This window comes from Charadrius vociferus, unplaced genomic scaffold (genome assembly GCF_000708025.1).
Source record: "Charadrius vociferus isolate BGI_N301 unplaced genomic scaffold, ASM70802v2 scaffold46, whole genome shotgun sequence".
Taxonomy (NCBI): Eukaryota; Metazoa; Chordata; class Aves; order Charadriiformes; family Charadriidae; genus Charadrius; species Charadrius vociferus.
Window position 1 is genome coordinate 841,607 of NW_009648710.1, and position 24,479 is coordinate 866,085.

A 24,479-nucleotide genomic window follows, 5' to 3' on the forward strand; every position below is an offset into this window, starting at 1 on the left:
AAACACACACACGCGTTTTCTGCAAGTCCCACACCTCGTTCTCCTTTTCTCCCACCCCGTGCAGAGCAACCAGCACTGAGGTCTTGCCCATGGACATTTCTTCTGCAGCAGAGCCCAATTACATCATTTTGAAGTTTCAAGTGACATATTTGGTAAGATTTACATGAAAACCTAATTTCAGGCTGATTATATACCACGGGAAGTTGCGGTGCGTATCGCCTCATTAGCCTGATTAGCTGGCTGAGCTGAAGGACGAGCGCTCTGTGCTCTGCTGAGAATGGCTTATAGAAAAAAAAAAAAGCCCAATAGTCAATAAGGGCTTTTGGCAGCACTGAGTATATTTACAGGTTTGGGGGTAATTCTGTTTATGGGGATTTTGGGATCAGTGAGGTGCTGGAATCAGCCCCGTAGATAAGCAGCTATTTGTGTGGCTCGGCTCTGCTGGGAGACCGAGACATCCCCTGATTAGATTAGTTTTGCACACTGAGCTGGGCTTTTCTTTTTTTTTTTCTTTTTTTTTTTTTTTCCCCCCCAATCCCATGCCTGTTATTGCGGATCTGCTGAAACCTGCTGAAAATAACAGGTCTTTGCCGATTTTTGGAGCTGGGCTTGTGTGGGGGCAGAGCCTGGCCACATCTCAGCCCTCCCTGTCTTGCAGCTGAGTGTTTTGGCGTGCAGAGCTTTGATGCATGAGGCAGGTTGTACATGGGAGCAGGAGCCACGTAATTTAAATTATTTTAACCTGTAGCTTAGCCACTCACTTCGGAGGATCTTTAATTTTAAATGGAGGCTTTACACATACGCCTGTCTGCCCCGAGGCCCTCAACGTGTGCTTAAAGCCCCACTGATTTAGTGGACAAACACTGATTTAGTGGGTTTAGCGATGGTGCTTGCTCAGGCTCCCTGAAATGTCACCGAGCGGCTTGAGCGTGTTGGGGACTCTGACCTGTTTTCTGATTTGGGGGGGAGCTGTGGGATGGCAGCGTTACCTCTGAGATGTGCAAGAGGTTTCTAAAGTAGGTGACAAGGGAGCCAGACGCGGAGCTCCAGGGGCCGGGGCAGTTGGCACCCGCCTGGGAGCGTGCTGGGGTCTGCCGAGGATCCATCCCAGCCCTGTCCAGGCTCAGCCTTTCATTGCTTCTGGGAGCTCAAGGACCAGCTTTCTGGGGCAGCTTATGTTGGTCACTGGTCTCCTGTGTCCCCTCCAGCATGGTGAAGGTCTGTCTTGCATGTGTCCATTCTAGGAAGCGAAGCAGAGACAATCTCACACACAGCTTCATCAAACCCAAACTGATGTTGGATTTGATTAAAAGATGGGAAAGAGCCTGAGAAATAAACTAGCCTCTATGGGGTCATCGCCCTGGGAAAACCAGTGCTGGGGGTCTGCACCTCTGGTGCCTCCTGGAGTCCCAGGCAGTGCTGCAGAACTGCGTAACAGGTTTTACATCGCATGCTTCAGGGATTGAAACTTGGCCCGATAAATCAGGAATCCAGTCTGCATGATCTCCAACAGTTTCTCCGGGCCCTGCTTTGGGCGAGAGCTGTGCTGGGGCAGGGCGGCTGCTTGCTCTGCGTGGGGGTCTGCTGTCACAGGGCTGAGTCTTCTTGGAAAGGCTGTGGCTGTTGTAGGATATTGTATTGCAAGTTATCGTCATGCAGATAGCGCAGCACATCTCTGCTGTGTCTCTGGCAATCTCTGGCATCAGTATGATTTCCTCTGGCCACTTTTTGAATATGATTTTGAGCGATCAGCGTGGGACTCTGCAATAAGAATGCTAATTGAGTGCCACTTCCACAACCACAGGGTTGGTTTCAGCCATCACCAATGATTTATTGAACATCTGTACTCCTGGTTACATTTTTTGCGATTTTCTTTAAATGACTTAGTCCTGAATGCAATGTGGTTCCATTTAAATGGGATTTGCCCCAGCCTATGGGCTTATGTTGGTGTTGCATTTGAGCTCACCTGGGTGCCACAGTGGCGATGCTGACCCAGAGCCATACGTGTTCCAAACATGGTCCCCAGAAGAAGCTGCTGGGTATGTTGTTCCTGAATTGCTTCAAAAAAAGAGGAAAAGGAGGACGCAATGATATATTGATAATTCATCTGTCTCTGCCTGTGTCCTGGGCCAGGTTTGCAGTGTGCTGGAATGAACCCAGAACACCACCATTAATGGCAGTGGAATTGCTTCTAGATTTACATTTGTGTGGTTGAAACTACAGTCTGTCTGTAGTTTGGGCTAAATCACCCTGTCGGCATCTCAGGAGAAGTGAGACCATCCAGGACAGAAGAAGGAGCCACCCAAATACTTTTTGCAAGGTGGAATCTGATCTCTTTGGATTTGGCAAGAGATAGGCAGTTTGCTGTTGGTTTCTTCTGGCTTGGATTCACCATTACAAAACGAAACAGACTGAGCACCAGTAGTGCAGGTCACACGGGTGAGACAGCAGGAGCGCGGGATGCCAGGATGGAGAGCAGCCGCAGTGGCTTTCCTGGGCTCCACGTGTCTCTTCCAGGCGCAGAGGGATGCAGGGGCTGATCTGCAGCCACGTGCTGACTTTGTTACCAGACGGGCGCCTTGCCATGCTCCCTGGTTTGGCACGTGCTGTCTCTCCCTCTCTCCATCCCGGATTTCTAAAAAAGCTTTGCCATATGTTGTACAAGCTATAGGCCGTAGGGGATGAATCACAGCTCCCACCGCTGAAATGAGACTGTCTTCAGCTTGGATCTTGTCATCATCAATAATTACGACCATTTAGAGTGATGATGTGGCAGCTGGACCGATGCTGTGGGGTTGGGATCAGGCTGTGAAGGTAACTCCGAAAGAGCAGGGTCGGACTCGGAGCATCCCTGGTCCTTGCACAAGGTTTGGTCCAAGGGCAGTCGAAATCCCGTGGGCTTTGTTGGTGTTTGAGTGGGGCCGCAGGGCTGGGGGTGGCCCTCAGCTGGGTGGAAATCCAGCTACTGCCCCTATTTTATGGGTTTCCATAGTTTGGGAGAGAAAATCCCACTTGGGCAGTAAGTTTGGTTCTATATGAGCCTCAGCTTTCAAAACTCCGCCAACGCATTTGATGCAAAACAGACTCTGAAATGTCCTAATTCAGAGCTATGTGGATTACGGCAGTTTTGATGAAATCTGCTTCCCCTCCCTGGTCTCCATGGGTCTGAGAAACCAAGTGTGGAAGTTGGTGCTAAACGTGGCCCTGTATTTCACCTTGAAATTGATGTGTTTCTTTTTGGTTGGTTGGTTGTGGGTTTTTTTGTGGTTTGTTTTGGTTTGTTCTTTTGTAAAAGTAAAGGGTGGGTTGGTTTTTTCCTATTATCACCATTATCCTATTTACTTTCCATTTCCTCTGCCATCATCCAAATTGTTTTGTGATCTGAATTTGGCCCTGTGGCATCTTTTTTGCCAAATGAAGGCTCCAAGACAAGATAAAATAAGTCACTATAGGTAGACACAGCGAGGAGGAGACGTGGGCAGGGCTGTGGCAAGTACCTGCCCTGCACTTGCCAACCTGTGTGGTGCTACCGGGGCAGCGAAGGTGCAGAGAGCTGACTACAGCAAGGACTTCCCGAGTGGTGGGAATGGGAATGGCTCACCATTTATTAGCATTTTCTTCCTTTCGTACAAGGATTAGTTGCTGGTGAGGGACTAGTTTTCTGGCTGGAGTAAAACAAATAGGAGTGCTTTGGAGAAGACGCCCCACGTGAGACATTGCAGCCAGAGGTACAACAAAACCAGGAGCAGCAGCAGAGCAGGGATGGGGAAAACAAGCCTAAAAATAATACCTGACCAAGATCTTTCCAGAAGAGAAAGATAAGTATAGGCAAAATAGAAAGAATTGGTCATTCTGCACGGGGAAATGTGCAAAGTGAAAAGATCCCTGTGAGACAGGGAGTACCCGTGAGCAAGCCCAGAAGGATGCAATGCAATTGTCAGTGTGGAATTGGTGACTGAAGAACAAAAGCAGTTTCCTCTCTCGTTCTCTGAATTGCCTTTGCGGTGATTTAATTTAGTTAAATGGTTTGTCCCTGATAGCTGATTTGGGGAACTGGGTTCTCTGCTAATGACAGATTTTTCATGGAGCCAGATTCTGCATTGATTTACTTCATGCCCCTTCACTGACTTCCCTGGCCATGCCCAGGGTATAAAACAGCACAGCTCCCATATGCCAAGTGGAGAAAGATCCGTATTTTCATCATAAAATGCCTTCCGCAATACTAAATAAGCAGTTTAAAAATAAAGCCTAAAATCACTGTTATTAAGCCATGACTGCCACTGGCCTCTGCCTTTTCTTGAAGGTTATTGATTGCCACCATGGATAACAATTTTTCCTGCTCGGGCTTTCTTTCTCCCCAGGCAGCTGAGTTCCCGGGGAGCCTGTAGTTACTGGTGGTGTCCTCCTGCCCAGGGCATGGTGCTTATCAGCTGGGGTGAAGTGTGGGGTGTCCTGGGGACGACGCAGTGGCTCCTGCGATGGCCGGTTCCCCCAGTGTCACTTTCCTCCCCCCGGAGAGCTGCTCTGCAAAGCCTGAAAGGCTGCTCCATGCCTGGGGTTGCAGCAACGCTGCTCTGTGATCTGAGGGAGGCAGTTTCCATCGCTTGTATACATCCTGCGGAGATTTGGTCTGTTGGTCTTTTTTCCTAGCAAAGCAGCTCAGCTCTCTGCTTTGTTTTAACACTTCAGCACTAGCCGGGCATCGGAGAAGCCCTAGGGATGCGTTATGGATGGGTACTGCGGTGATGCTCACTCTGCTCCTCACAGCACATCTGCAAATACACAAACAATATTGCACTCTCGTTTTTCTAGTACGCTCATTTTGAACACATGATTTCCAAACAGCTCCGGGTGTTAGGTTTTTCTGTTAACCCAGACAGGGCATCCTCGAGTACCAGCAGAGACCAAAAGAAATGCCTGCCAGCATAAGCAAATCCAGGAGACGTTATGTTCTGTGCTTTGCAAGAGAGACGATGAAGATCCTATTTCCACGGTGGGTCGCTGTAATGTTTGTTGCTGCTCGTCCCCTAGCGATGCTGCTGAGGTCACGCTGGGGGCTGCGGGCCAAATTCAGCTTGGGTGGAAGCGCAGGGCTCTCCTTGGCTTTGCAGAGGGTAAGACAGTGCCTGCCGCGTGCTTGTCACTCCTGCCAGCGCTGGACTAGTGCAGGGACTTTTGAGGAAGCCCCAAAATCAGTGGGGCTGAGATGTTTCACACGCTGCCAAAAGCAGCTTCCAGGTGTCACAGAGGGTGTCCCACTGCTGGAGATGTCTTTCTTCTCAGGCTGGTGGGTACTCCACACTGCATTGGAGTTACCCCAGGGTTACCCCAAGGTTACCCCATGGTGAGGCTTGCCCGGCTGGCACAGGGGTGACCCGGCTGTGCATCCCTGTGGGCTCCGGTGGGCAACCGGAAAGGGGAGCATCGGCTCTGCTCACCCGGCTGGGGACAGCAGCACCCACAGGGACGGTGTGGAGATGCTGGCCCCTGGGCAGTGTCCAGCCCCAGGAGCTGCTCGGACAGCATGGAAAATACCAAGAAAAAGGAGGGGAAAGGATGTGACTGCATGGGAGCTGCAGACAGGGCGTCTGCCCCCACGGCCTGGGGACCGCTGTAATGGAAACTCATCGCATCTGCGGGAAACCAAGGGGAAGCGTGTTCAGTATGTTTTCAGTCATTTTTTATTTACAGTTGGTCCAAATCCCAGATTCCTTGTCTTGTGAAGACAGGACCTGGGCTTTCAGCACGCCGTGCTCTGAGTACTCGTGCCAGAGAGCAGCAACTGGAGCGGCAATGCCCTCGCGGAGCAGAGGATGGAAAGTAGTCGGACTTAGTGAGCAGCTGGCACATGGCAAGTTTTCCAGGCTAAGGAAAACAATTGATGCCTTTTCTTTAAGCCAAGATCCCCAGGGAAATGTCTCCCACTGAAGCTGGCTCCTGCGGGCTGCTGGAGGACAGGGGTTCCCTGCGGGAAGATGCTGCCAGCTCGGGGCTCCCCTCACGTGACAGGTGAGGAGACTGTGGCATGGTGGGTGGCATTTGGAGGTGAGGCCACCTTGCTGCTGCCAATGAATGCTGTCACTAATTAATTTTGCCCCTAATTCTCTTCCCAAATTTCCCATATTGCTGGCAGTGGGGTGTCTGCTGTGGAAACCTGAGCCAGAGGCTCCCTGGGGTGATGGAGAGAAGCTGCAGATCTTCCCAAAACCCACTGCAAAGGAGCATCTCTGGTTGATGCTACCACCCGAGCAGACAAAGCTCACCTCAGAGGCCCGTCTTTGTAAAAATTTGTCATAATGAAAATTTATTTTCCCTCCCCAGCTCGCAGAGTGACAGCTTTCACTATTGCTGCTTCTGCCGCGATGGTGTTTTTGGCCGAAGCAGGGTGTGCAGGAGGGGTTTGGCTGGAAGTGCCGGGGGCAAGTTGGGTTGGAGCCCCCCTGGTTGCCTCGCTTGGTGGCACAGCAAACGCTGGCCAGGTTCCCGTGGGAAGGAGAAACCCATCAGGGACCCAGGCATGGCGCTGCCCTGTTAGACCCAGCAGCACCGAGCAGCCACAGCGTTTATCCCCCAGTTTCTGCCTGCCCTGGATGTGGCATGGCACATTGGGCTGATCACACCCAGAGAAATGACGTTTCTTCTCCTTCATTCGGCACAAGCCGACTCACAGAGCCAGGGTAGCTTCCCCCGCTGCAGGCTCTCCGGATCTTCCGGACGGGCCCCTGGGGGGGCTGGAAACACTCAGCCCTGACTTCGACCTTAATGCACTGAAGATGTGATTATCCTAACGCAGCACGGCTCCTGTTGCACCATTACGCCCGGTTGCCGATGGGCTTCTTGATATTAAGAGGCTTCCTCTGGGTGCAGACACCCATGTCACTCAGGGTGGGGAGGGACTGTCACCTCCAGCTTTTCCCCACGTGCAAATGCCATCATCTGCTCTGCAAATCTGACTTTTCCCGCAGCTCTCCATCCCTCTTGCTTCCTTCTGTTTTCATAGGGATTATAAAGCAAATCTTTGCATCAGACTTACTGAAAGCAAATCTCAGGTTCATCTGTTTGCAAAGCACCAGGAGCGAAGGAGGGATGGCTGCCATCCCAGGCAGCAGCAACAGCCTGGCAGGATCCCACAGGAGCGGAGCCTTCGCAGGGGCACAGCGGGCAAATGGGGGGTGCACACAAACGAGCTCAGCGAAGTCAGACAAAAAATAGGTGCAGGGTAGGTAAAAAAACCCACAAACCAGCAAGTGGATGGAATCACATGGTGGATTTATTATCTTGGGAAAGGCAAAAATCAAGACTGAATGTTTTCGCTGAGTTTCTCTGCTCGAGCTCTGCCAGAGCACTTGAACTGGTAGAGAAGCTGGGAGCTGCACCAGGCAGGGCAGCAAGGGAAGGAATAGTCATTCCAGACGCAAAATTTGGCAAAGGATGCTATTAGCTTTTTTTTTTTTTCTTTTTTCTCCCCCAAACAACCCTCAGAACAAGTCCTTTCTCTGACAGCCAGCAAGCACCGGGATGGACAGCCCAGCATCCGCGCAGTGCCGATGGGGACGAGCAGACGTGTGCGAAATGATTACTGCCATTTCTCCCGCGTGTGGCAATGCTTGGCAGGGGCAAGGCCAGTGCTGTATGCGGGCAGTGGCATCGTCCCTGCCCTGCACGCTCACAGCCTGCGTGGCCACCGCTGCAGCCCCCGGGCTGTTAGTCTGGAGGTGTGCTACAGCAGACGAGACGGGAAAATGTCCCTCCGATGTGCATCGCGGCTGGATTATTTGTACAGGTTTGTATGGATTTGTAGGGAGAGAGGGAGCTTTTGCGGTGGCACATATGTGAGAGAGTGCTGCCATCTTTTGGCTATGCAAATCAGGAGAAGTATAGAGGAGTTATAGAGGGGGTCGTATGGCAACTTGTGTTGGATGGGAAAATGTTGCTTGTGCACTACTTTATCTTGTTCTGTGTATTTTTACCATTATTCCCATTACCATGTATTATTCCTGTTACTGTGTGAAGGGTCGCTGGCTGCAAGGGGAAACCCTGACCTATGCTCAGTGCTGGCCAAGAGGACACCATGGTGGCTCCTGACAGCCCAAGCCGAGCCCTCAAGCAGCAAGCATAGTGTGTTGCGGGACACCAGCATCCCTCTCTTCCAATCAAAAGGACCAGTCAAGTATCTATTTTTAGTGTTTTGACCCAACACAAACAAAGATTTTCTGTAAATTTGAGAATTAATTATTGAATGATGGAAAGTCTCAGGCTTATCTCTTTGCTTCAGTGGCACACTGCAATAGCCACATAATTAACAGTTTCCTGGGTTTAAAAATGGGGTTTACAATCAGCAAATAAGTAAGCACTCTATTTTACATGCAGTGTTTACTCTGCGTGTGTTGCCCAGGACTGAATGGTAAATACTACCACTAAGCACAACAGGTTTCAGAAATGAACTTTAGGATATCCGGTCCCTCTCTGGTGAGCACCATCCAGAGCTAAGCATGACTCACTCCATCCGTCCACCCATCCATCCACCCACCCATCCCTCCCTCCCTCCCCACTAAATCCACCGGTGTGATTTCTCTCAAAGAAAATGGGTTATGCTTTAACAGCTCCGGGGCACCATCAGCTGTAGAGGTTATCTGTCAGTGCAGCAGCATTTTGTTTTCATTTGTGTGACTCCAAACAGCTCATCTACGGTCCTTGGCCTCTGAAAAGGAAAATAAAAAGGAAAACATTGGAAAGATAGAAGTTAATACTCATGGCTGCCACGGCCGGACATAGGAAACGCGACCGGAAGGTTTGCTTCCCGCGTGAGGCTGGAGCCGAGCTGCCACCCACGCTGCAGTGGCATGTTTTGAACCCCGGTGAGGTTGTTTTGTGCTGTGTGACCCCTTCCCCAGCCGGGAAGCACCGACCATTGGTGCTCAGTTTGGCTTCATCACGGCTGTGGTCCTGCCCGATGGTTTGCCTGCAGCTGCGCAGCATGGCTCTGAAATACCTCCCCGGGGGCTCACCCTGATTTAAACACCTCTTTTGGGAGAACGGCCCTGCGAAAATGCTATCATGAGCATTTGCTCTATAGGTCACTCCCACCCTTCCCGTGGCGATAAAGCCAATATTTGAGCAGCCTTGAAAAAAAGGAATAAAAATTGCCTGAGGAGATTAGAGGGACAAACTGTGCTGGGGATTTTGTTGATGCAGATGTGATCCATTTGAATGTGACATCTCTGGCAGTGACATAAGCTGCGTTCCCAAATATAAGGCTGTCAATATATCACTTTTCCAATATAGAAAAATAAATTTCAGTGATGCTGTGCTGAAAGAAGGTGAGGCAGGGGGAGACGATGGGGACCTGCTCTGAGCTAATAGCCCTCGCTGAGAATATGAATGTTGAACTGGCGCATTTCAGGATGTTTTTCTTGCCTCTGCCCAAATCAACAGCGGTGAGTCATCACGGCAGACGGTATCAGCTGCCATGGCGTTCGCAGCGGTTCATAGCGCAGGCTGCCCAAACCCGCTGCTTTCCTCTGCTGCTGACAGGAGCAGGACCGATCCTGGACATCCTCGGCACCAAAATGACTATCGCTTAACTGAAATGTGGTTTCAGGGGACTAAAACCCTACATTTTATTTTCAGTACCTAAAGGAGTGAGACCCCTCTCCCATGCTGTCATGGGAGACTGTGAAAGATTGGGCAGAGTCCATCCCAGTGGGCGCTGGGGACAAGCAGCGGCGAGAGGGGCAGCCCAGTGCTCCCGCCTGGCAAATCCCGCAGACGCAACCCCCGAGGGCCTGAGCGTCCTGGTGCTGTTCTGATGGTGATACGGGAACTCTGCAAAGGGCAGTGAAGCAAAGGTCTGGGTTTAGCCTCCTTCCCCCCCTGCTTGCTCTTTGGCCTCCCCTATGCCACCGTGGCTGCCGCCACAGCATCCCGGCAGACACAAGCCCAGCGTTTCCCCCACCCCAGCTCGGCTCGCCAAGGATTGAAGCGGAGGGGAGCCAGGGCCAGCGGGGCCATGCCACAGCACCCTCGTGGTCCGTGCAGCTGAGTGCCTGCCTCGTGGAGCCCAGGACGCCGGGTGGGGACAGGGGAGTTTGGCACCATGGTGTCCTGGCCCAGTATGAATTCAAGATGTCCCCAAACCCATCACTGGGGCTCCCCACATGCACCCCCTTGCACAGAGCTGGTGCAAGGTTGGTGGGATCCAACTCCTTCCCCACGTGGAAATGCAGAGAAATGCCTGGGGCCCTGCGCATAAGAAGCACCGCTCAGCACCTCCCCTGCCAAATCCACCACTGCCCACCCCAAAACCTCCTGGCTGGTGGCTCCAGGAGGGCAGCATGGTGCTCGGCAGGGCAGAGCGGGCATCCTGGGGCAATGCCAGGGCTGCACAGGCCACGCAAGCCCTCTCCCCCGAGCCTGCACATGCACACTGCTGGGGATGAGGGAAGACCTGGATTTCTCCAGGAAAGCTGCAGGACGTGGATGTCACTGAGCGGCTTTGGCTGAGCAGCCTGATGTGGTTTAGGAGAGCCTCAGCACTTGTAGTCATTCTCCAGGACTGACCAGCGTGGCTTAGCAAAAGGTCAGTCCGTGGCTGGAACCAACCGACAGTCCTTGTGGGTGCAGGTACATACCCACAGCACCGGCAAAAAGCAAGCGATGAAACTTGCTGGCAGGACCTGGGAGGATTTAGTTCAGTTCGCTACACAGGGAAGTATTTCAGTAGCTTTTCAAGGTCCTTAGAGAAGCCCTTTTGCCTCGGAAGCCCTTGTCACCACAGCTCCTCTCTGCCTCTTGCTTGGGAATGGAAATGCAGTTGAAGTTAAGGGAGCAGAGCCGAAAGCTGCTGCCTCAGCACAGCCTGGGCTCTGCCCTGAGAAAGCCCTGGCTGCTTTGCTCAGGCTTTGGGGAGAAGACAAGCTTCTCCGCTGCTCAGGCGGCTCCCTGAGCAGAAAGCAATGGGATAGGGAAAGCGTGAGCCTGCATAATTGTCACTATTAGTGCCATCAGCCCGGGCTGCTCTCTGAAGGCATTCTTCCTTTAACACCGACCTCACAGATGTTAATCAACCAGCCAGGCAGATTACATTAACCGGATTTCTGCATCCAAAGCTGATTTTGATGTCCACTGATTGGAAACCACTCCAGAGCACAGGCAGTTAAATTGGAAGGTGAAGGTGTTTCCTATTCCTGCACAGGCATTGCTCAAAGGAGATAAGGATGCACAACAAGAGGAGGCAGAGGAGACATGCAGCAAGGCTGAATTAGCAAGGAGTTTGGTATGCTTTTGGTCTGATGGTTACTACAGCCTCAGGAATTTGCTAATTAGCTGTGTGGGACAACTAATTATCTTGTCAGTAAGTCAAATAGTAATTCGGTTTCAGCACACTTTTTTTTTTTCTCTTCTCCTATTTGGAAGCATATTTGGCCCTTTGGCATCCCTGTGCTGTTGCAGTGCTGCCCAGGCTGCAGCTCATTGACCCCCCCGGCTCTGCGGGAAGGTGTCCTCCCACCCACGGCCTCTGGGGTGACACTGCCCGCAGCCTCGCTTGGCGCTGCAGAAAAGCAAAGCAGCGTAAAACACCGAGTTTGGGTTGGTTTTTTGTTTGTTTATTTTTTGTTTGTTTGGCTTCTTTTTTTGCATCCCACAAGACCCCGAATTACGCATTAAAGATGGGACCAGAAGACAAGCCCAGAGAAAACAGCAGCTTGCAGCTTGCTGTACGGGGGCAGTGGTCCACAAGGGCCAGAGCTAGCTGGAAAATAAAAGCCTGGATGTTTTTAATAAGTGATATGTCTGAGCCATCAGCACAAAAAGTTTTGTGTTAAGCAGGTGGGCTGGTTACCCCAGACCCTAATTTCCTCTGTCTTGTACGCTCCCCACATGAGTATCTGAAGCCGTGTGCACTGGATGGGGCAGAAATTCACAGCTGAAAAAGGCATTTTTTTTCCACCTAGTTGGTAAACATTTTAGTCTGTGGGCTTAACTCTGCTCTGGGTGATGCTAGAGTAAATCTGAAGTTCGTTTTATTTATTAGAGTTATCCGGGTGTAACGAACTGCAGAATTCACCCCTGTGTCTGACAAGGGATCCATGTCCTGGACAGGAGAAGAAAATCCCAGATCAAGGCTGCATTTTCCTGCGGTCATTTTCCTGAGCCAAGGGAGAGGGTGACTTACATTATTCATGAGCTGAGTCCTAATGAGGCTAATCACCAGCTAATTAAAGTCCTCCTATTAGATATCCTGTGATGCTTTGCCCTAACATACAGCATGGGGAGTTCTTAGCTGAAGAAGCTGAAACAATTTCTTTGGAATACATTCCAAAATTAATTTAATATACAATGTCTGCTGGGACTGGGTGAGTCAGAGCACTGTGATGAGACTGTGAATGTGCTGCAATTTATTTGTACTGAAGTTTAAATAAGATTGATGGAAACATAAAAACATTATTGAAGAGATTTCATGGTGGAGCCTTGGGGGAAAATAAAGCACAGCAACAGGCTCTTGGTTTTGTAGCTTCCTCCCACCTCACTGTGGGGTTGTGATGGCGGTAGGTCTTCTTCATCAGCTGGGTTTGGGTCCACAGAGAGCTGTGGATGGCTGTAAGCTGGGGTGGATGCCCAGGACTTGCAAGAGTTGCCAAAGCTCTGCAAGGAGATTTCCCAGGAGATGAGAGACAGCCTGTGGAGCTGTATCTAGTAGAAGTTTAAGGTCAACCTGAATTTTCTGGTTTGGATCTGAGATTTTGTCAGAATTGGCCTTGAGGAAGAAGGCTTGCAAACCTGGTGAGGTGTGAGGCCAGTGCGGTGGGGACCACTCAGTGGGGATGCAGAGGTCGCAGCTGATTTGAGCTGCAGCTCCTGAACAGCTGAGGTCTCAGACTGGCCCTTTTCTACTTAAATTCATATTCACCTCCCTCCCAATGCCTTTTACTAGCAAACACATAGAGCACTGGTCCCAGGAGTATTCCCATCTCTTTCACCCACTGAGGACCTGAACATGCACCAACAGTTGAAAGGTAAAAATGTTCTGGTCCGAAGGATGCTGGCAAAAGCCTGGATTCGGCCAATGCACTGCCGAGTCATTTTTTTAAAACATCTCACAAGTGGAGAGCTCATATCTCTTCCTGTACTCCTTGAAACAGGGATAGGAGAGTAGACCAGAAGAAGCCCTTTGGCTGCCCAGGATGAGTAAGGGCTGTGGCAGGGAAAGGTGGTTTGGTACAGAAACCAGAAAATCCAGAACTGCTGAAGTTTTTACTAAGAGTTACTGGTGCTCAGATGGTTCAGAGGTTGCTTGGCACGCTGAATTACCTCTTGGAAAAGGGCATTCATGGCTGCGGTGCCTGGGAGAGTCTTTGCAGCAGCAGGTGACCACAGTTAGGAAGGGAGATGCCTCGATGGTCCGGGCACCTTTCGCTGAATCCGAAGCTGTCCCTCCGCATCCCTTTTTCTCCAGGGCAGCTGACGCTGGTTCTGCCTCCTCACTCCACTCCTTCTCAGCAGTGCCGGTGTCTCTGCCCGCGGGGCCGTGCAACGAACCCCACCAGCAAACCCCACCAGGCTGGAAACCGGAGACTGCCCATCTGCCGCAAACACTTTTGGAAGCAGAGCAAAAGAAATTGGATGGATGGTATAATAAAACTACAAAGGATTATTGGCTTTGGTTTGCTTTTCAAAGATTAAGAAGCTCTTTCAAGTGTCTTGGGCTTCATTTATCACCTAGTTATAGGCCAGCACAGGAAAGTACATTTATGGTGCAAGATACCTTTAAAGGTCCTTCTTTATACTTCACAGCTGTGAGATATCAAACCCTCAGCTTTTTAATGGTAATTCAGTCAAAGCAAGCTGTAAAGAGGCGCAGCAAGTGTATGTGGAGCTGTGGTATTCTGCAACCACAGGCTGGGCATCCGTGTGTCCCGGGCAGCTCCGCTTTCCCAGTGCTCGTCACACTGTCACATCGCCGGCACGTTTCAGCGGCAGGGATAGCCTGGGAAGGGTAACGAAAAGCCTGCTGTAAAATGTTTACAGGCACCTTGTTTTGGCCAAAGCCTCTGCATTGGGGTTTGAAGAAAGGTTTAGTGGTGGCTGCTGCCTTGAGGTTTTCAATGTCGCATGTGTGCTGCTGACACGTACAATATTTCTCACCTGAAAATCTCTTTCCAAATGTGCTGAGACCTCAACTTCAGGGCAAGAGCAAGAAAGACCCAGGGCACACCGGGATCTCCAGCCGGGATATTTCTATCGTTGCTGGATAGAAAGTGCTGAAGCAGAATCCTTCTGAGTAATTCCGAGTCTCCCTTTGCAACTGGGCGTGTGAGTCATCAATATGTTGACACATACTCATTTTAGTAAAATCTGGTATTTGTTTCACAGTAGTGTTGATGTACAGAAGGCACTGAAATTAAGTGCTATGTGTTAAAGATCAATTAGCTTTTACTCCCACTGAAAATGACATTGGTATTTGGAAGACATAGGTGCACCCACAACCCCACTTATGCTCGCTGGGAAATTTATGGTCCTTTCCCCAGCTGCAGAGAGGCCACTTCCTCTGCAATGAACTCAAAACTTTGTTTTCTAGCTCTGTTCTTTCTCCATTTGAATATGTTTTTGTGTGCAGGAAGGGAAGTCCTGGGAAGAGCGAGTGCAATGGTGCCAGCTGGGTGCTGCCTGCTGTGCTTCAGACCTTGCACCCTTCTCCTGGGACTTATTTTGGGTAACCAGAGGACCCAATTCACATCATGTGTGTGGGCTACGGATGAAAACACATCACCTGCTGTGACAGCTGCACCCCCAGGGCCGTTAACAGCAGCGTAAGGGGAGAAGGGGAAGCACCATCACAGGTACCTCCGAGGGAAGTGCCGTGAGACCTGGAGGTCTGCAAGGCTGGTACCAAGGGCTTTACGCTGCTCTACCACAAGAAGAGATGATGTAGAAGAAAATACGGTGAAGGTGCTGGCCGGAGTTACCAGAGACACTGAGCTACGCTTGGCCCAGCCCCCAGGGACATCCCTATGTGGGTGGTGTGGGGCCCTGCTGATTGCTTGGGTGCTCCTCTGCTGGTTTGAACTGGGGGGCTCCTGCTGCTGATTTTCTATTCAAGCAGCTTTATTTATCCATTCCCTGTGATCTTGGGCCTTCGTCTTAAAAGAAAGTGGTATTTCAAGGAGTAAAACACATCTCTCAGATGCGTTATTTAAAGCAACAGTCATCCTTAAATGTGGGGTGGCACCTGCCTGGACTTTCCTGTTCCTTTGCATCCCAAAGAGCAAGAAATCAGGCAAGGGGAGAAGGAGACCTGCTTGGCTGAGCAGGGACCTTCTGAAAAGGCTCAGGTGGAAGAAGGGAGTTTACAATAGGTGGAAGAAGGGGCTGACTGCTTGGGAGGAATACAAGAATGCTGTCAGGGTATGCAGGGAGGAAACAAGGAAAGCCAAGGCAGCCTTGGAATTGAACCTGGCGAGGGATGTCAAGGCCAACAGGAAGGGTTTCTTTAAGTATATAGGAGACAAAAGGAAAACTAGGGAAAATGTGGGCCCGTTGTTGAATGAGACAGGTGCTGTGGTGACAGATGATGCAGAGAAGGCGGAGTTGCTAAATGCCTTCTTTGCTTCTGTCTTCACTGTTCGGGCCAGTCCTTGTGAGACCCCGACTTTGCAGGTAACAGAGAAAGTCTGGGGGAAACAAGACTATCCCTTGGTTGACAAGGAGCACGTTAAAGATCAGTTAGATAAATTGGATATACATAAATCCATGGGGCCTGATGGGATGCACCCTCGGGTGCTGAGGGAGCTGGGGGAAGTCATTGCTGGGCCTCTCTCCATTATCTTTGAAAGGTCCTGGAGGACAGGTGAGGTGCCTGAGGACTGGAGGATGACCCTGCTCTGGCAGGAGGGTTGGACTAGATGATCTCCAGAGGTCCCTTCCAACCCTAACAATTCTGTGAATTCTGTGAATTCCTGCGGTTGGTGTTTCGAGGAGGAGGAGGTGGTGGTGGAGAGGGGAGGCTGTTGCTCAATGCCTGTGACTAACGCACCCTCCCTGCCCACAGCTCTCGGGGGTGAACGGGTGCCCTGCTGGGACCTGGGGTGGCCGGCACGGGGCTCTGTGTGAGCAGACCCAGGGAAAGGGGGCTGGGGGACTCTTTTCAGCCTGATAATTTCCCTGATGTGGTTAAGGGAGGTGGAGAGGGGCTGCTGAACGTGGAGGAAGGGTGTGCTCAAGACATCTCTTGCTGCCAAAAGAAACGCCTGAGAGGTGGTCGCAGGTGGTAGCTGCACTGGCTTCAGCCATCATTCAAGGACAATAAAATGAAAGAAACCGGCACGGGAGGGAGGTGATTCTTGAATGGATCACTTCCCTGGTGTGGTTTGCACTGTGCCTCTAAGAAAAGGTGTAGTGGCCCAATTTGGGCAGGACTGAGCTGGTGGGGAGAGACTCTGTGCTTGAGAGGACGGCAATGTGTCGGTGGCCAAACAGGTAAAACACAAAGCCTTCTCCTGTGCTCCTCTCTCTTTTGGACCCAGAAATTCAAACGCTGCTGCATGGAGGATATGGGCACCTTGTCCTGTGTTTTGGCTTATTTTCTCTTCCATCCCTGGGTGAAGACAGATGCAAACCGAGTTGGGTACAGACTAGCTACAAAAGTGATTTCAACTGCCGAAAACAACAGACCGGAAAGACAGAGGGATGTGCGTGCTCTACCTCTGGCTTATAACAAAGTCGTAGATGTTATTTGTCATTTCCAATTGTGTGCATGACTTTGTCAGTTCAATCAAATTGCTCCTTTTAAGACCGGATTCGCTCTTTCCATTCCTTCCTGTGCCAGGTGAGGACCCCACACGGGCAGGGCAGGGGAAGGCCAACCCGATGCCCTGCAGCCTCCCCAAAGGGCTGGCGGCTGAGGACGCTGCTGGGGGGGCTCTGCCCAGCTCGTGCGGGACGCACAAGAGCAGCATGTCGGGGACAGCCAGCAGTGCCGGTCCCTGCCCTGATGCTGGTCCCCCGGGAGGCCTGGAGGAACTCACCCGGTCATCGAAGGCGCCTGTGAGTGACGGCCGGGAGGGCAGCAGTAAGAAACATGACGTCACCCACTACGGCTGCTCGCTCTGTCTTGCCTGCTGGTGTCTATATTTAGCATTATCTTAAAACTGCCTCCTCGCCAGGGTTTAGTTGCTTAGCAGCCGCCTCGCGGCTGGCATGATTAGGGTGGGAGCAGGCGGTTATTAATGCACACGTGCTGAGATTACCTGGCGGTTTCCACCCAAAAAAAATGGCAGCTCTTGGGTCCATGGGGATGGGGGTGTTCTGCCCCCAGGGCTGATCTCCCTGGCGTGCAGCGGTGACAAGCCCCCACTGGCCTCGGGGGCTGCCTGTGTTCCCTGTCCCGGGCTCACCCCTCCGGCACAGCGGATCCCGTCCCTCTGGGTTGGCTCTGTCTGGGAACAGGCACCAGAAAGGGGGCTCAGATTCAAAATATGCCTCTGTGGAAGTCCCCAGCCCGCAGCCAAGAACATGCGGTGCACAAAAGATTGGCAGGATGCTTTGTTTATTCTTTGGTGAGCCATTTTACTTTCAGATGATCTGTTTTCTCTGACATATATAGAGTTGCATGTTTCTAAAAGTGCCTACCCGGATTGCTGCTGTCTGAGAGTGGAATTATGTTTGTCGTAAAGTCAGTGATACCCTCAGTCATAACAGGGCTCTTGGAAGACAAAGGGAGTCATTTTCTCAGATTGAAAAGTTTGGTACTTAAATTATACCTGCTCAAATTGATTAAATCAGATTGCTGAGCCACAGATAACTCTATAAATACGTTAAGCTGAAGAAAAAATTCTTTTAAGTCTCAATGCCCTGACAGGCTCCTTTTAAGCTGGAAAATCCTGAAATGAGTTACTATAGGTACAAATACAATACACAGAAAGCACTTTTAGGGACTGGTTTCCAAAATGGTAGGGGTCAAGGCCGATGCGCGATTGTAAGCATGTCCCAGCCACTGGCAAAGTGACATCTGCCCATGGGACCACTGCAGCCTTCCAACAGTCAGAGTATTGCAGCTCCTCCTAGGAGTTACTACAAGAGGTTATTTCGGCAGCAAAGTTGTCCCTGTCTGTTCAGGGATGCTCTTTGCTCAGCAGCGGAGTTGGACAGAGCCTCTTTGGCATGGTCGCCGTGCAGAGGGACAGCCAGCCTGGATCAGCCAAGTGCCTGCTCCAAGAAGCCTCTATAAAGGGAAAGACTGGTCTTGGAGATTAGGTGGCAAAGATATCGTGGATGGGTGGAAAGGGGCTGCAGTATAGCATCCACCGCCTTAATACCATCCTTGGCCGCGGGTCTGGCCCTCAGCGCTCTCTCTTTTGAGCTGTTGCAGAACAAGAACTTCATCAGCAGGGTCCCAGCTGGGGGCAGCAGCCCCTCATTAGCACCTTTAATCCTTTTCGAATTCCAAGACAGTGCAAACAATATTCCTCAAAAGTGATCAAAACGTTGCATGTGGACATGGAGCAAAACTGGAGATTGCACAAAGTAGAAAATTGGGCATAATCTGATCAACCTGAAAAATCAGACTGAGGCTGTGTGTTCTTCCTGGAGCACATCCCATTCCTGTCTGCCCAAGACCCTCAGGGGCGCACTGTAGCTCCTGTTCCTGCACTCGCATCTCCTCGTCATGTATGACTGGACATGTCTGGGAGCGCAACCAAAATGGAGAGCGGTGGTGCAAAGCCACAGGTCTCTGAGCACAGGCAAAGGAGGTGTTGGGAAGGGGAAGGCGGTGGGGGTGTGTGGGGAGGGCTGTCGGGGTGGGAAGGTGCTTGGTCTGGGCAGCTGAGGGAGGGAGGGGAGGTCTGGGATCTCCTCTAACCCGCTGCCTGGTTAGCAGGGAGAGCCGTGTCATTGCAAGGACAGATGCTATTTCAGGAGCAATGCTGTTTGTGAGACAGAAGGTCTCCGTCAAGCACCAGGGCCTGAACACTGCTGGCAGGAGAGGGCTTCTGCCACGTGTCGGAAGCTGCCAGGAGGAGTCCTCCAGCCTCCAAGCCAAGGATCAGACTCCTGCTCAAGGCGAGTGATCTCCGAACATCACTCCCCATTTAAGCCAGGGTAGGATCTCATCTGGAGCATCTCCATGTCCCTCCTAGGCTGTGGGCAGGGATGAGGTGGGAGCACTGTCTGCCAGCATGAAAGCTCTGCATGCACACCTATAGTCTTAATGATTTAGCATGAAAGGCAGAAATCCAGCATGAATGCAACCTTCTTTGCCAGCTTGGTCCACAAATCATGCATTTTTAGAAAGCAATCCCACATTCTTTGTGTAACTGAGAGTTACGGGCCACCAGTAACACCAGTCTTGATAAATGTCAGCCAAGAATGAAGTGGGGTGTGGGAATGGGGGAGTTGTGCATTTCCTGCAGGTGACAGTGACACCAAAAACCTTCCTGGTGGCCCGTATTACTACCCAGATAGCTGGGAAGCTGGAACAGAGCTCAAACAGGTTAAGGAAAAGTAAAATACTGTACTACACAACAAAGGAGACATTTCGATCTGGTTGCAGTTGGTGCCCTAGAGTAATGTTTAATCACTTAAAGATTAAATGGCAATTCCCGAGCTACTGGAAACTCTGCGTTTCAGGAAAATTGTTCTCTTAAAGTATGCTTGAGTGATGGAGTGGTTTCCTCTCTCTTCGTCCTCTATAACTGATGTACAGTAGAGGATGCAGAGCCAGTTACTAAGCTGTTTTTCCTGACCAGTCCCTGGAGAGGCAGATCTGCCAGACAACAGCAGCGATGGCCTGGGAGTCCTGGCCAAAGCAGCAAAATGCAGTGTGTGTTTCTGCCACGGTCCCGAAAATGTGATGGAGAGTCGGGTCCCGCTGTGCCTGTGCTCCTGTTCCTCTGCAGCTACAGCCGACTCATTTTCACTGTCTGGCATGTGTCCTGGCTGAATCAACCCAGTCGTGTGCCCAACTGTCTGCTCAGGCATGCCCCGAGGTGACGCTGGAAAGGTTTTTCCTTGGCTTTTTGCTCCTATTAGTCGTGTTAGTGCCTGCGCCCCTATTGATTATTTTCAGACGTTACGCAATGTTAAAGCGTGAAGTTACAGCCCCTCCATCCTCGTGAGGCAGCATGAGAGCGGATTTGCCTGCTTTTCTTCAAAACAGCTAAAACTATAAAACCGCGCATTTGCAAAAACAACCCCTCGCTGGGCCTTTTTTTTTGTTGTTTTTAATGAAACACTTTCTGCATTCAAATTCCAGTTGCCTCCCGCTCTGTGCGATGGCGCCTTCGCGCTGCCACCTGCTGCCGGCTGCTGCAAACATTGGCTCCACGGCAGCCAAGTCTAGGCCTTGGGGTTTTCTTCTTTATTGTAAAATAAATTTGAAATAAGAAATAATATTGAGGTGGTTTAGGGCAGAGCTTTATCCTGCCTCTTGTTTGCTTAATGCTCTTTACTTCAGCAAGCATGTCAAGAGTGGGAAAGGAAATGAGTGTTAACATTTGTCACACATTTGGTAATATTGCATATAGAAAGGTAAATGCCAAATGTACATATGCCATTTTATAAATAAATGCTTCTGGCAAGGAAAGGCGTTTTCTACCCAATTATGTGGCCTTTTTGATGTAAATGTTATGAATGTGTGGTAATATTTGGCCATCTGCTGATGATAGTAAGAATTGCACGGGCACGGCAGAACGGAGCCCCCTTCCCGCCGGGAGCTGCAGCCGGGCGGGAGGAGGGATCACGGGGACCCCAGCACCCCACAGCGGTACCGGGATCTGTCCCGCACAGTGGGATGGGGGTGACAGCCTCATCTGCACTTCCTGACATCAAAAGAAACCTAAATCCAGGTTTGGGATCACCACCTCTCTTTGTAATAGTATTTGTGGGTGGCAACCTGCAGATGACCCTGCTGGCCGGTGGCAAGCTTTCTCCAGGCTGTTGACCACTTCCTGCTTTCAACGGCTGGAGCTGTTTCTAGAAATGTGTTTGCCTAATGTCTGTAAGCTATGAGGTCATGGCCGCACCCGGGAACAAAACCAGGGCACAATATCTGGGTGAGAGTGGAAAAGGAGAGGTGTGAGGAGAAAGACGCAGAGAAAAAACACCAAGTGGAAAAGGTCTAAATAAAAAGAAGGTGGGAAAGCCTTGTTTACGTGGTCGAGGCTGGGTGAAGGAGGAGACGGAGGTTGGTGAAGAGCGGTGGAAGTGCTGAGCCCCTCTCAGAAGAGAGACGTTAGGATCTGCTGTCCAGATCATGATTTGTAGAAACTTGTCCCTTGAAAGCCCCTGTGCTCCCCCTCTGCCTGCACAGGCTGTGGGGTGGTGGGGAGAGGGGAGGGTGTGGGACTTCTCCGCTCCTGTCCAAGCCCTGCCAGCACCAGTATTTGTATTTCTCAGCTTCTCGGCTCGGTGTGCCTGTCGGGCAGTGGGATGCACTGTCCCTGTGTGGGCAGAGTGGGGTGTTTCAGTGCCCTTCCAGCCCGCTGGCTTTCCCCACGGCTTGGGAAAAACTGTGGGCTCAGGCCTTATACCCACGTGCTGGAGTTGGTCTGGATGGAGGAGCTGGGGCAAACAGGCGGTGTGCTGGGGTGACGGCAGGGACATGAGACCGTGACAGCAGAGGTACAGTCTAACTTTGCCTCAACTCCATTTCAGAACCAAAAGAAGTCGGTTAAAGGTTTCATTGTTGGTTTTGTTTTCCTTTTCCTCTCTGAGACCGGCTGCCCTGTTTCGTGTGCCAGCACAGACCGGCGCTGCAGTGGCCCTGGCCAGGGTAGACACAGGGACATGGGTGCCCTGACTGTGTCACCTTGGTGGACATGATGCTAAAGCCTTCACGGTCTTTTCCTGTTCTTCCCTCATCACATGCACATATTGCAGGATATTGGTACTGTGCTTTACAAAAAAAGGTTCTGTACGGGGATGTGATTTTACCATCTGCCCAGCAGAAGGCAGTCAGGTGAGCTCTGACAATATCTCATTATTTTATCCTCCTCCCATCAGAGGGAGACTCCAAGTATTCTCATCCCTCACACCCCACGGAAGTTACTGAGGAGGTGTTTTAAGAGGTGAAAAAGGAGGACTCGGCTTTTAAACCCACAGAAATGTAGTGAGTCAGGAAAGGTTTCTAGAAGAGACAGGTAAAATAATAGCACAGCCATTTTCTTTTGATCTTTCCTAAACGTGTTCTTTAAATCTCTTTCCACTGATTTATTCCTGAATTTTCCCAGGACAGCCAGAGTTTGCTTTGCAAGCCCACTCCCGACGGACAGGGGCATCTGACATCATTGTAAGATCAGTCCCACCTGTATCCATCAGGACCTGAGCCTCAGCTGCTGGTGGTGAGCTGGGAGCAGAGGACCATTTCCTACACCAAGAGCTAGAATCAGGTAAGGGAAGGTGACAAATACATGGCAGAGGTGCTGAACTGGTGGAGTTCAACAGGAGTACGGTCCCCGGGCCAGCCAGCGCTGAGAGCCTCTGGCATGAGGAGTGGTCCTCGGCGTGTGCATTGCTACTGCCCAGCTTTCTAGCTATCATCAGTTTGAAAACCACTTCTATATTTGACAGGCAGTCTATTGACTTGCTTGTGTTCATTTGCTTTCCAACTCAGTTTTTCATTTCACATCTTTTAACATCTTACCAGAAGCTATTCAAGTTTGTGGTCTTTCTGTGATGGGGCACATCCCCAAACTTGAAACTGCACATTTGGGACAGACATGTCTGCTCCAAGGTTTACAGCTTGGCTTTTGTAAAGATCTGAACAATGTGCAAAATTTGGATCCAGCTGTTGTTTTAAATGAGTTCAGCCAAAGCTGTGTGGTGTTCTCAGCCTCCTCTAGTATTAGGGAGCTGAAGTACAGCATTGTAGCTCTTTTGCTGCGACACTTTGGGGGTTTTTTTTGGCCTAGAGTAAAAATAAACCTCTCATATATTGCAGGAATTGATGGAGATTTCATACAGATGAGCGAGGGACTTGTGTTAGAGCTGCAGGGACATACCTGTGCTATTGAACAGAACTGTGGGGACAAACTCCCTGTTAGGGGAGAGCCTGACTTCCCGGGGTGGGATGTTCCTTCAGCCAAAAATCCTGCACAGTTCCTTCACCCTGCTAAGTGAAATGCTTTGTTCTCTCTCTCTACCACAGTCCTTAATCGTAAGTGAAAGTCTTCCCACACATGGCAGAGATTTGTCTGTGGCCTAACAGCATTCATAGCAATTGTATTCCAAATTTCTCTCCTGTTTGATAGGTTAACAATAGCCTGAGTAGCATTTAATGCTACTGCTATACTTGCCATATCAATCCCTTTCACTGCTGGAGGTTGGGATATTCATGAAAACTTTACTTTATGTGGAGTTCATTGTTGATTTGTTTAGTGTTCCTCTTTCATATCTTCTGTTTCAATTAAAGGAAAAAAAAAAAATCTGAAAAAGAAAGGGAGGAGAAAAGGCAGTTTCTGTGGGCTCACATTAGAGTTCCTGACCTACACCCCCTTGGTCCCGCTTGCCGGTCGCTTAACTGAAGTCAAGTTGACATACAACCCCCATTGCTGTATCAGACCGGGCCATATCCATCTTTATGCATGGATTCCCTTAACTTCAAGGAGAATATTTGACCTCTGGAGGGCCTGAGCAACCCTCTGTAGCCTGGAGTGGGAAAGGTGTCCTCTGAGGGTTTGCTGCAGGAACTGCAGAGCCATGTTCTGGGCTATTGCTCCCCACTCCAGAGGCGGCTGCGCTGCAGCAACGGCGAAAGAAACCCCGGGCTGGGGAGCTGCCAGGTCAAACCGAAGCGGACACGGAGTCATTTCTTGCCACAAGACAAACGGTATTACTCACACAACATGAACAAGGTCTATCCCAGGGCTTATGAAGACTGTCTGCTTTGCACACATGGATAAAAGGCATTAAGGAAATCTCCCGTATTTTTCAGATGTGTTGTCCTTTCTGGGACTTGCCCGCTTGCCGGGTTTGTGCTCTCATGCTGAACGCGTTTGGAGGCTCTCTTCAAGTGCTGTGCATTTAACTGGCTGCGCAGGCAGGCACCTTGCGCGATACCGTCTGTCTTGTTGGCAGCCCGTGAAATATTTTGCCATTGTACCTTTTTCATTTGGCACACAAGTGCCTGCACACAGTGTCCAGAATAGCCAGGTCCAAGTCACTGATGACATCGTGGTCTCTGGAAGAAAAACTTCCTTGGGGAGCAGGGGCAGTACTGGCAGCTTTGGGCTAACTACAAAACCAATCCACTTTTTTGTGCAGAAAATGAAAAATACACTCAGAAAGAGAATAAAAAGGGAATTACAACGTTGACTACTAGCAGAGGACTTGTTGGATGAGCCCAAAGTCAATGCGATTGTACTTTATGCTGTACCAGCGATTACATCTATAGGATGAGCCCCAGCTCCCAGTGAATTCATCCTCGTGCCCTGGTGGCCCTTTCCCTCTCACAGGGGCAAACTGTGGTCCAGAATGACCTGCCA

General features: G+C 50.6%; 1 protein-coding gene across 1 annotated transcript in view; it reads left to right on the forward strand.

Moving 5' to 3' along the window:
• The first annotated feature begins 5,914 nt into the window (after window positions 1–5,914).
• Window positions 5,915–24,479, forward strand: part of SMG1 (SMG1 phosphatidylinositol 3-kinase-related kinase) — a 98,834-nt gene continuing 80,269 nt past the window's right edge. Inside the window, exon 1 of the mRNA XM_009886608.1 lies at window positions 5,915–6,009. Coding sequence (XP_009884910.1) covers window positions 5,915–6,009 — 95 coding nt within the window. The remainder of the gene's footprint in view (window positions 6,010–24,479) is intronic.